Source organism: Orycteropus afer, unplaced genomic scaffold, assembly GCF_000298275.1.
Source record: "Orycteropus afer afer isolate SDZICR_OR568_19922 unplaced genomic scaffold, OryAfe1.0 scaffold00017, whole genome shotgun sequence".
Classification (NCBI taxonomy): domain Eukaryota; kingdom Metazoa; phylum Chordata; class Mammalia; order Tubulidentata; family Orycteropodidae; genus Orycteropus; species Orycteropus afer.
In genome coordinates this window covers 11920691-11931025 of record NW_006921604.1, presented here as the reverse complement: position 1 = coordinate 11931025, position 10335 = coordinate 11920691, and the positions used below count along the sequence as shown (strand labels likewise).

The 10335-nt window shown below is 43.3% G+C and overlaps 1 protein-coding gene across 1 annotated transcript in view; it reads right to left on the bottom strand.

The window, feature by feature from the left end:
- Positions 1–8577, bottom strand: part of PDCL3 (phosducin like 3) — a 17615-nt gene extending 9038 nt beyond the window's left edge. Inside the window, exons 1-3 of the mRNA XM_007959537.1 lie at positions 8505–8577; positions 8025–8158; positions 6789–6918 (exon numbers count right to left, since the gene is read on the bottom strand). Coding sequence (XP_007957728.1) covers positions 6789–6918; positions 8025–8158; positions 8505–8577 — 337 coding nt within the window. The remainder of the gene's footprint in view (positions 1–6788; positions 6919–8024; positions 8159–8504) is intronic.
- Between the last annotated feature and the right edge of the window lie 1758 nt (positions 8578–10335).

Below are 10335 nucleotides of genomic sequence, written 5' to 3'. Positions count from 1 at the left end.
ATATATATATATATATATATATACACACACACACACACACACACATACATACATACATATATTTAAGCTTTACTGGTTTTGTTTCTCTAGAGAACCCAGTCTAACACAAAAAGGATCTGAGGTATTATGCTAGTTAGTAAGAAACTGAGGATGCTTTAAAAAGATGTAACATCTACAGGCTTGATTGTCTTACCTCCACACAATAATAAGGATATGAAATGAGGAGTTTCTCACAGACAGGGTATATTAACAGTTCTCATCTCATCCGAGGGATGTAGAAAATCTGTCAGTATCCTCTGGGAGCATACCCTTCCTAGAGCTAATGGTGATTACCATACTACTTTTTGGTCTTCTCTTATTGAGGAATAGACAGCCCTGTCTTTTTCTAACCAACTACTATAAAATCTGGAGCTTATTTTTACTGCTATAAATACTCTTGCTTTTGGACATCAAATAAAGCTTCTATTCTTCTTATCAACTCCACGAAATTGCTCTTATCAGAGTCAGCAATGATATCCAGCAATTCTTAGCCTTTTTCCTTCTTGATCAATGAACAACACTTGACCCAACCAATCACTGCTCCTCCCTGAAAGACCTTCCTCTGCTAGCTTCCAGGATGCCCTCTCCTCCTACCTCTAAGGCTGGCTGCTAATGAGAAGCCTGGCGGTTCAAACCCACCAGCCACTCCTCAGAAAGAAGAAGGGGCAATCTACTTCCATAGTGATACTGCCTCGGAAACCCAAGGAGGGGTCACTATGAGTTGGGTCTGACTGCAGGGCACATAACAACAACAACAACATTTCTCTAATAAGCATCTCAAACTTAAGACGGCCCAAACTGAGTTCCTGCTCTTACCCTTCAAACCTGCTTGTCTCTCAGCTCTCCTCATTTCAGTTGGTGGCAACTCCATTCTTCCAGTTGCTCAAGCCCAGAGTTCTGCAGTCATTCTTGACCCATCTTTCTCTCACACTCCACATAAAATCTATCAGCAAGTCCTGAGGGCCTTACATTCAAAACATATCCAGATCTGACCACTTCTTACTACTTCTGTCACCACCACTCCAGTGAAAGCCACTGTTACCTCCCACCTGTTAATTACATGAGTTTTCAGACAGGTCTACCACTTTCTGCCCTGCCTCCACAGTCTGTGCTCAGTAAGGCAGCAAAAGAATGGTGCTGTCAAAGTGAAGGATACTGTTCAAACCCTCCAACAGTTTCCCGTCTCACCAAGGATGAAAGCCAAAGGCTTTTATCTTTAAGAAGCTATCAAGCCCTGAGTAGAAAGAGACACAAACATCCATTAATAATTGGAACATGGAATGTAAAAAAGTATGAATCTAAGAACCTTGGAAGCTGTCAAAAACTAAATGGAATGCATAAAGATCAACATCCTAGGCCTTTGTTGTTGTTGTTACGTGCTGTCGAGTCAGATCCGACTCACAGCGACCCCTCCTTGGGTTTCCAAGGTGGTATCACTACAGAAGTAGTGATTGTACTACCCAACCTTCCTTCCAAGGAGTGGCCGGTGGGTTTAACTGCCAGCCTTCTGGTTAGCAGTCATGTGCCTTAGGCACTACGTTACCAGTGCTCCCATCTTAGGCATTAGTGAGCTGAAATGGACTGGTTTTGGCCATTTTAAATCAGACAACCATATGATCTATTATTCTGGGAATGACAAATTGAAGAGGAATGGTGTGGCATTCATCGTGACAGAGACTGTTTTAAGACCTGTCCTGAAATACAACGATGTCAGTGATAGGATAATATCCATACGCCTAAAAGGAAAACCAGTTAATACTACTATTATTCAAATCTATGCACCAACCACAAAAGCCAAAGATGAGGAAATTGAAGATTTCTACCAACTTCTGCAGTCTGAAATTGACCAAACATGAAATCAAGATGTGTTGGTTATCACTGGTAACTGGAATGCAAAAGTTGGAAACAAAGAAGAGTTACAGGTAGTTGAAAAATATGGCCTTAGAAGTAATGCTGGAGATTGCATGATAGAATTTTGCAAGACCAATGACTCATCCATTGCAAATACTTTTTTTCAACAAAATAAACAATGGCTATACACATGGACTTCACCAGATAGAATACATAGGAATCAGACTGACTACATCTGTGGCAGAAGGCAATGGATAGGTTCAGTATCTTCGGCCAAAACAAAAAACAAGACCAGAGCTGACTGTAGAACAGACCATCAACTGCTTATATGAACGTTCAAACTGAAGTTGAAGACAGTTAAAACAAATCCATGAGAGCCAAAATATGACCTTGATAATATTCCTCCTGAATTTAGAGACCTTTTAAAGAATAGATTTGATGCACTGAACACCAATGATCGAAACCAGAGGAACTGTCAGATGACATCAAGAACATCACCCATGAAGAAAGCAAGAGGTCATTAAAAAGACAAGAAAGGAAGAAAAGACCAAAATGCATGTCAGAAGAGACTTTGAAACTTGCCCTTGTGTGAAGAGTAGCTAAAGCAAATGGAAGAAATGACAAGATAAAAGAGTTGAAGAGAAAATTTCAAAGAGCAGCTCGAGAAAACAAAGTCAATTACTATAATGAAATGTGCAAAGACCTAGAGTCAGGAAACCAAAAGGGAAGAATACACTCAGCATTTCTCAAGCTGAAAGAACTGAAGAGGAAATTTAAGCCTCAAGTTGCAATACTGAAAGATCCTATGGGCAATATATCAAATGACACAGGAAACATCAAAAGAAGATGGAAGGAATACAGAGTCACTGTACCAAAAAGAATTGGTCAATGTTCATCCATTTCAGGAAGTGGTATATAACCAAGAACCAACGGTATTGAAGGAAGAAGTCAAAGCTGCACTGAAGGAACTGGTGAAGAACAAGCTTCCAGGAATTGACAGAACACCCATTGAGATGTTTCAACAAACGGATGCCCCACTGGAGGCATTTACTCAGTATGCCAAGAGCCAACTGACTGGAAGAGATCCATATTTGTACCCATTCCAAAGTAAGTGACACTACAGAATGTGGAAATTATCAAACAATATCATTGATATCACATGCAAGTAAAATCTTACTGAAGGTAATTCAAAAATGGCTACAGCAGTATATTGACAAGAGAGCTTCCAGAGATGCAACCCAAATTCAGAAGAAGACGTGGAACAAGAGATATCATTGCTGATGTCAGATGGATCTTAGCTGAAAGCAAAAAATACCAGAAAGATGTTTACTTATGTGTTATTAACTATGCAAAAGCATTCAACTGTGTGGATTATAACAATAACATTGAGAAGAATGGGAATTCCAGAACACTTGATTATACTCATAAAGGACCTGTGCATAGACCAGGAGGCTGTCATTTGAACAGAACAACTGATACTGCATGGTTCAAAATCAAGAAGGGAGTGTGTCAAGGTTGTACTCTTTCCCCATACTTATTCAACTTGTATGCTGAGCAAATAATCCGAGAAATTTGATTATATGAAGAAGAACATGGCATTAGGATAGGAGGAAGACTCATTAACAAGCTGCGATACGCAGATGACACAACTTTGCTTGCTAAAAGTGAGGATGACATGGAGCACTTACTGATGAAGATTAAAGACTACAGTCTGCAGGATGGATTACACCTCAATAGAAAGAAAACAAAAATTCTCACAACTGGTCCAATAAACAGCACTTCATGTTACTTGGTTCTATGATCAACACCAATGGAAGCAGCAGTCAAGACGTCAAACAACGTATTGCACTGGTCAAATCTGCTGCAAAAGACCTCTTTCAAGTAATGAAGAGCAAAGATGTCTCCTTGAAGACTAAAGTGCACTAATGGCACATAACAACAACAACAACCAAAACCATGGTATTTTTAATCACCTCATATGCACGTGAGAGCAGGACAATGAATAAGGAAGACCAAAGAAGAGCTGATGCTTTTGAGTTGTGGTGCTGGAAAAGAACGCTAAGAGTACTTTGGTCCGCTAAAAGAACTAACAAATCTGTCCTGGAAGAAGTACAGCAGGAATGCTCCTTGGAAATGAGAATGGCCAGACTTTGTCTCACCTACTTTGGTCATGGGAGCTCTGGTAGCGCAGTGCCTAAGGCACTTGACTGCTAACCAGATGGCTGGCGGTTCAAGCCCCCCAGCCACTCCTCAGAAGGAAGATGGGGCAATCTACTTCCATAGTGATACTGCCTCAGAAACCCAAGGAGGGGTTGCTATGAGTCGGGTCCGCCTCGATGGCACATAACACCACCACCACCACCACTTTGGTCATGTTGTCAGAAAGAACTATTCCCTGGAAAAGGCTATCATGCTTGGTAAAGTGGACGGTCAACAAAAAAGAAGGCGGCCCTCACCAAGATAGACTGACACAGTGGCTGCAATGATGGGCTCAGGTATAAAACAAGAATTGTAAACTTGGCACAGGACCAGGCAGTGTTTCATTCTGCTGTGCACAGGGTGGCTAAGAGTCAGAGACAACATGACGGCATCTAACAACAACAGGCCCTTAACGATTTCAGTTGTAGTTGCCTCTCTGAATTCACTTTTTGCTACTACTCTTTGCCAGTCACTTTGGCCTACTCAGATTCTTGAACATGTCCAGTTCACTTTTTGCTTGCTAAAATAGCTCATCTCACTTTCTTCAAGTGTACTCAAACGGGAGTTTTACCTCTTCACTTCCTTTAGGTCTTTATTCGAACATCCACTTCACTTCCCTCAGGTCTTCACTAAATATTAACTTCACCTCCTTAAGGTCTTTACTCAACTGTCATCTCAGTGAGGCCCTCTCAGTTCCCATCTAGAATTACATCCACCTCTCCTCCAAGCATTTCTAGCCCCTTTTCCTGTCTTATTTTCCTTATTTATTTTGTTTACTGTCTGCCTACTCCACTAGAATATAAGTTGTATGAGGGAAGGAATTTTGTCTGGCTTCTGCAAAGCTAAATTCCCACTGCCTAGAATAGCACCTATTGCTGTCTTGTGCCACCCAAGCAATTCTGCTCATAGCGACCTTGTAAGATAGAGCAGAACTGCCCCATAGGATTTGCTAGGCTATAATTTTTATGGGAGCAGATCACCAGGTCTTTCCTCCTATGGAACAGCTGGTGGTTTAAATCACAGACCTTTCAGTTAGGGGCCCAATGCTTTAACCACCTTACCACCGGTGATCCAATAGCACCCAGCATACGGTAATCATTCAATAAACCTATGCTGGATAAATGCTTTACAATCAACCCTTCTGCAAATAAATCTTCCTCTAAATCAGCTATGAGGGCTCTGGTGACACAGTGCCTAAGGCATATGACTGCTAACCAGAGGGCTGGCGATTCAAACCCACAAACCACTCCTCAGAAGGAAGGTTGGGCAATCTACTTCAGTAGAGATATTGCCTCGGAAACTCAAGGAGGTTTTCTATTGAGTCACAATCAACTTGACAGTTATGTTTGGTTTCTGGTTGGAAATCAGCTGTAAATATAGGGGCAAAAATTACCAAACTCTGTGATCAACAGATCTCAGAATGTGGCACGCATCAGAAATCTGTTGAGGCGCTTGTTTAAAATGCAGATTCCTGGGTCCCACCTCCAGTGTGATTCAGTAGGAACTGGGTATATTTTTTTTTTCTATATCCTTTTTTTCCCCTATATCTTATTTATTTTGTTGTTTTTGAGAATATACATAGAAAAACAGACATCAATTCAACAGTTTCTACATGTACAATTTAGTGACACTGATTACAATCTTCAAGTTGTGCAAACATTCTCACCCTTTTTTTCTGAGAGGTTCTTTCCTCATAAACATAAACGTACTGGCCCCTAAGGTTCCTATCTAATCTTTCAAGTTGCTGCTGTCACTGGTCCCATATAGACAGTTCTTAAAAGAACATAACGCTCAAGGCAGACTATTTTTACTAGTTAAGTTCAACTACTGTTGGTTGTAAGAAGATTTTAGGGAATATTTTTGGTTTAAGGTTTAAAGATTATCTCAGGGCAACAGTTTCAGGGGTTCATCCAATCTTCATGGCTCCAGAAGTCTGGAGTCCATGATTTGAAATTCTGTTCTGCATTTTCCTCCTCTTGATCAGGATTCTTCTGTGGACTCTTTGATCAAAATGCTTAGTTATGATAGCCAGGCACCAATCAGTTCTTCTGGTCTCACAGCAAAGGAGGCCGTTGTTCATGGAGGCGATTAGCCACACATTCCATATCTTCCTCCTTTTCCTGACTTTCCTTCTTCCTCTGTTTTTCTAGTTAGATACAGAACAACTGTTGTGCTTTGGATGGCCACCTAGGAATTATTTTTACAAACACTCTGGTGCTATGACCACCTCTGAGGAAACCCCATAGACCCCACCTATTGCAAACATCTTATGCTACCCAAAATTAAGCTGTATTAATTTAATGTTGTCAAGCAAACCACAAAGACAGCCTCAGGAGAATATAAACACTAAAACTTTAGGACAAATTTTTGTGACATGCACAGTGAATCACAAACCAGAAAATCAAATATAGAGATACTTTCTTCAGGATTACCGTATGTTCATCTGAGACAGACAAGGAATTATGCAACTGAAAGTAGCCCCTAAAGTCCTCCTAATTCCACAGCCTTGGAAGATGAAGACTAGAAACATCCTGTAATTTGCCCGAGGTCACACAGATTGTCTCCATGCCAGCATCCAAGCCCTTATCTCCTGGCTCTAGCTCAAAGGATCCTAACCACAGCAGTGAGAGGTTTAGAAGGTTGTCTCCTGACCCAGATAAACATGGAATGAATGGAATGAAGAAAACAAGCAAGCTCACCAATTGACTGTTGAAGGACTCGCTGCTCTTCCTCTTCTGCTTCCTTTTCCAATTCTTCTGAGCTTTTCTTGGAGGGCAAGATGCCCTTTTTGCGTAAGATGTCATTCCACTCAGTGTCTGCATTGGGGTCCTAGAACAGGAAAATCAAGACTATGATGAATGCAAAGTACAGTGTGGAGAGCAACACACTGGGTAAGGAGTCAAATGGGAAAGGTGGTGCAAAGAGAGGAGGGCAAACCAAGTAACTCTGTGGCCTATTTCTGAGGAGTCAAAAGACCCGTAGCATCTCTTCTGCTTTAACACTCCTCCCCTGTACTCTAATCCCCTCCACCCAAGAAGTAGTCTTGGGGTAACAGTCAGGATAGGATGTGCAGAGGTGGCATCAGAGCTAGCTTCTGTTCAGTATTTCTAATAGTGACTTGGAGTGATTCAACAAATATTTTAAAAATTATGGAGCTCTGATGGGACAGTGATTAGGGGCTCAGGTGCTAACCAGAAGGTTCCACTCCAAAGGCAAAAAATGTGGCAGTCTGCTTCCATAACAATTTACAGCCTTGGAAAGCCTACGGGGCAGTTATACTCAGCACTATAGAGTCATTATGAGTCGGAATCCACTTGACAGCAACAGTTTTATACATAAATTGCTGTACTTGACAGTAGAGAAGTAGAATGAATGGAAGTCACCTATGTCACAGTGGAGAAGAGATATGCAATCAACAAGTAAGTATACAAATAGTTATATATTTACAAGTTTGGTTAATTGCAATGACAGACAACCACACTGCTGGCTTGGAGAGTTACAAGAGGTCATTGTTCCACAGAAGTTCTCTTAGAAAAGGCAACATTTAACCATTATCCAAGGGTGGGAAGGAACAAAAGATGAGGTTGAGAATTTAGGAAAAACTTCCCAGGCAAAGGGAGCAGCATATGCAAAAGGCCCCAAGAGCAGACTGACATTCTGATCATCAGAAAGTCCAGAGTGGCTGCAGCACAATTAAAGGGGGCAGAAGAGCCCAAATTCTACAATGGCCAAACCTGAGAGGAAGAGCTGAGACCCCAAGGAGTAGTTAACAACAGCTAACACTTATTGAACATTAAGTGCTGGGCACTCTTTTTTAACTCCTTTGCCTGTTATCTACCCGATCCTTACTACTAGCCTGCGTGCATTTAGAGTGATACTGACGGCGCTGAAACAATCAAATTCAAAAGAGTGTGCACCCCAACTGGAAGACCAACTTGATTCAGGGGAAGAGGAAGAGAGTCAGGAACCCGAATTCTACCAGTTTTACGTGGGGGAACCCTCAAGTGGGATCTTTCGCTTCTCAGATCCTCCTCTACCACATCCGTACAATGGATCCATAACATACCTGCTGCTCAGGTGATCAAAGGAGTTAACGAGTAAGTTAACTTTTTCAGGTGGGATTCACCAAGGCCTTCATAGGTGCTGGGTGGGATCAACCTCGTGGCGAGGTAGCCCAAAAGAACCGAGATAGTGGGTGTCTTACAGGAAGTACTGGGGCAGCGTGGAGAACCAGGGAGGGACCACGCCCACCCACCCACTGCGCCTGCGCTGGGCCTCAATTCGCGTGGTCCTTCTCGGGTGCTTTGGCGCCCGGGGTTTCCCGTAGGCCCAGTAGGGAGAGTCTGCCTTCGGCTCCAGCCCAAGGAAACAAACAACTAGACTCGGCCTCCAGAACCCGTGCCTCCCTCACTCACCTGCATCTTGCTCCGGAAGCTCAAACTTGTCCACCCTGTACTCCCCCTTGCCCCTCAGCTCTGTTCCGCGCATGCGCGCAGCTACTGCCCCGCCTCTTTTCCCAGCCCGGCCTTAGTCCCACCCTCCAGGCGCGAAGTGGGCGGAGCCTGAGAGGAAACCAAGGTCTCTGAGTCTGCGCATGCTCCTTAAAGACCAGCACAGACCCTCTGTGCATGCGCGAGGCGGAAAAGCCTAGCGTCAGGCAGTGCCTGGGAGCTCACGTGACCGTAGCAAATCCTGGGTGCTGCTTTATTTGGTCTCAGACGAAGGGATAGTTGCTCCGAGAGGAGGTTCCTAGTGGCTGAGTGCCGTCTTCAGCTGCACACTCAATACTATAAGAAAGTCTTAAGTCTACTGTGGGGAAGCCCGCTCTGACTAAAAAGTCAAAAACAGAAATGCGTTTCAGGATCCGCTGTTAAAATTAGAAATGATGTAGGTTACCTGTAATTCACTCACTGCCATTTCAGTATCCCATAAGGCAACTCATTCATAAGAAAATATTTATTCCGCACCTACTGTGTACCAAGCATTTTCAGGGCTCTGCAGATACAGCAGTGATAAAAACACAAAAGGTGAAAGTCATTTCACCTCGATGAGCCTCAGGCGACCTACATATGTAAAATTGCTTATCCCCTCCGCTGGCACACAGGAGGCATAGAACAAAAATCATGAAGTCTGAATTGAAAAATGTAGGTGTTCCAGGGTCTCTATACACCCAGCACTCTGGATTTAGGGCACTATTCCACCCTGAAGGATCTCTGGTGGCGCATGGATTAAAGCATTGGGCTGCTATTAAAGGTCGGGTGGTTCAAACCCAGTAGCCGCTCTGCGGGAGAAGGATAAGGCAATCTGCTTGCTGCTGCGGTAGAGATTTACATCTTTGGAAACAATTTGGGGTACCTCTGGTGCTCGGAAGGAAGGTTGGGCAATCCTACTTCTGTAGTGATACTGCCTCGGAAACCCAAGGAGGGGTCGCTATGAGTCGGGGCCGACTCCACGGCACATAACAACAACAACAACAACTGGTGCTGCAGTGGTTAAGCGCTCCACTACTAACCAAAAGGTTAGAGGTTAGAACCCACCAGCCTTTCAGGAAGAAAGATTTATAGCCTTGGAAACACTTTGGGGGACTTCTACTCTGTCCTCTCTCACTGTCATCCAGTCATTCTGACTCATAGCGACCCCTATTGGGGTTCCAAGGCTATAAATCTTTATGGAAGCAGACTACCCCATCTTTCTTCAGTACAAGCAGCACTGATTGACCTTTTGGTTACCAGCCAAATGCCTTAACCACTACACCACCAGAGCTCCTTTTACTCGGTCTGTCCTGTATTGCCACTGAGGAGCCCTGGTAGCCTTATGGATAAGACATTTGACTGCTAATCAGAAGGTCAATGGTTCAAACCCAACAGCTGCTCCAGGGAAGGAAGATGAGCAATCAACTTCCATAAAGATTTATAGCCTCAGAAACCCAGTGGGGGTCACTGTGAGTCAGAATTGAAGTGAGTTTGGTTTTTATAGGGTCACTGTAAGTTGGAATCGATTCAATGGCTGTGGGTTTTTTGGTATTCCACCGTGATGTGAAGGAAGGTCCTGGACACCTCAGCTAACTTGCTACTTCCTGGCAGTGACGCAGGTACAAATAATAGAGACCAAGGCTGGTAGTTCAAACCCACCAGCTACTCCTCAGAAGGAAGACTGAGCAATCTACTTCTGTAGAGATACCACCTCAGAAACCCAATGAAGGGTGGCTATAAGTCAGAATCGACTCAACAGCAGTGAGTTTGGTTT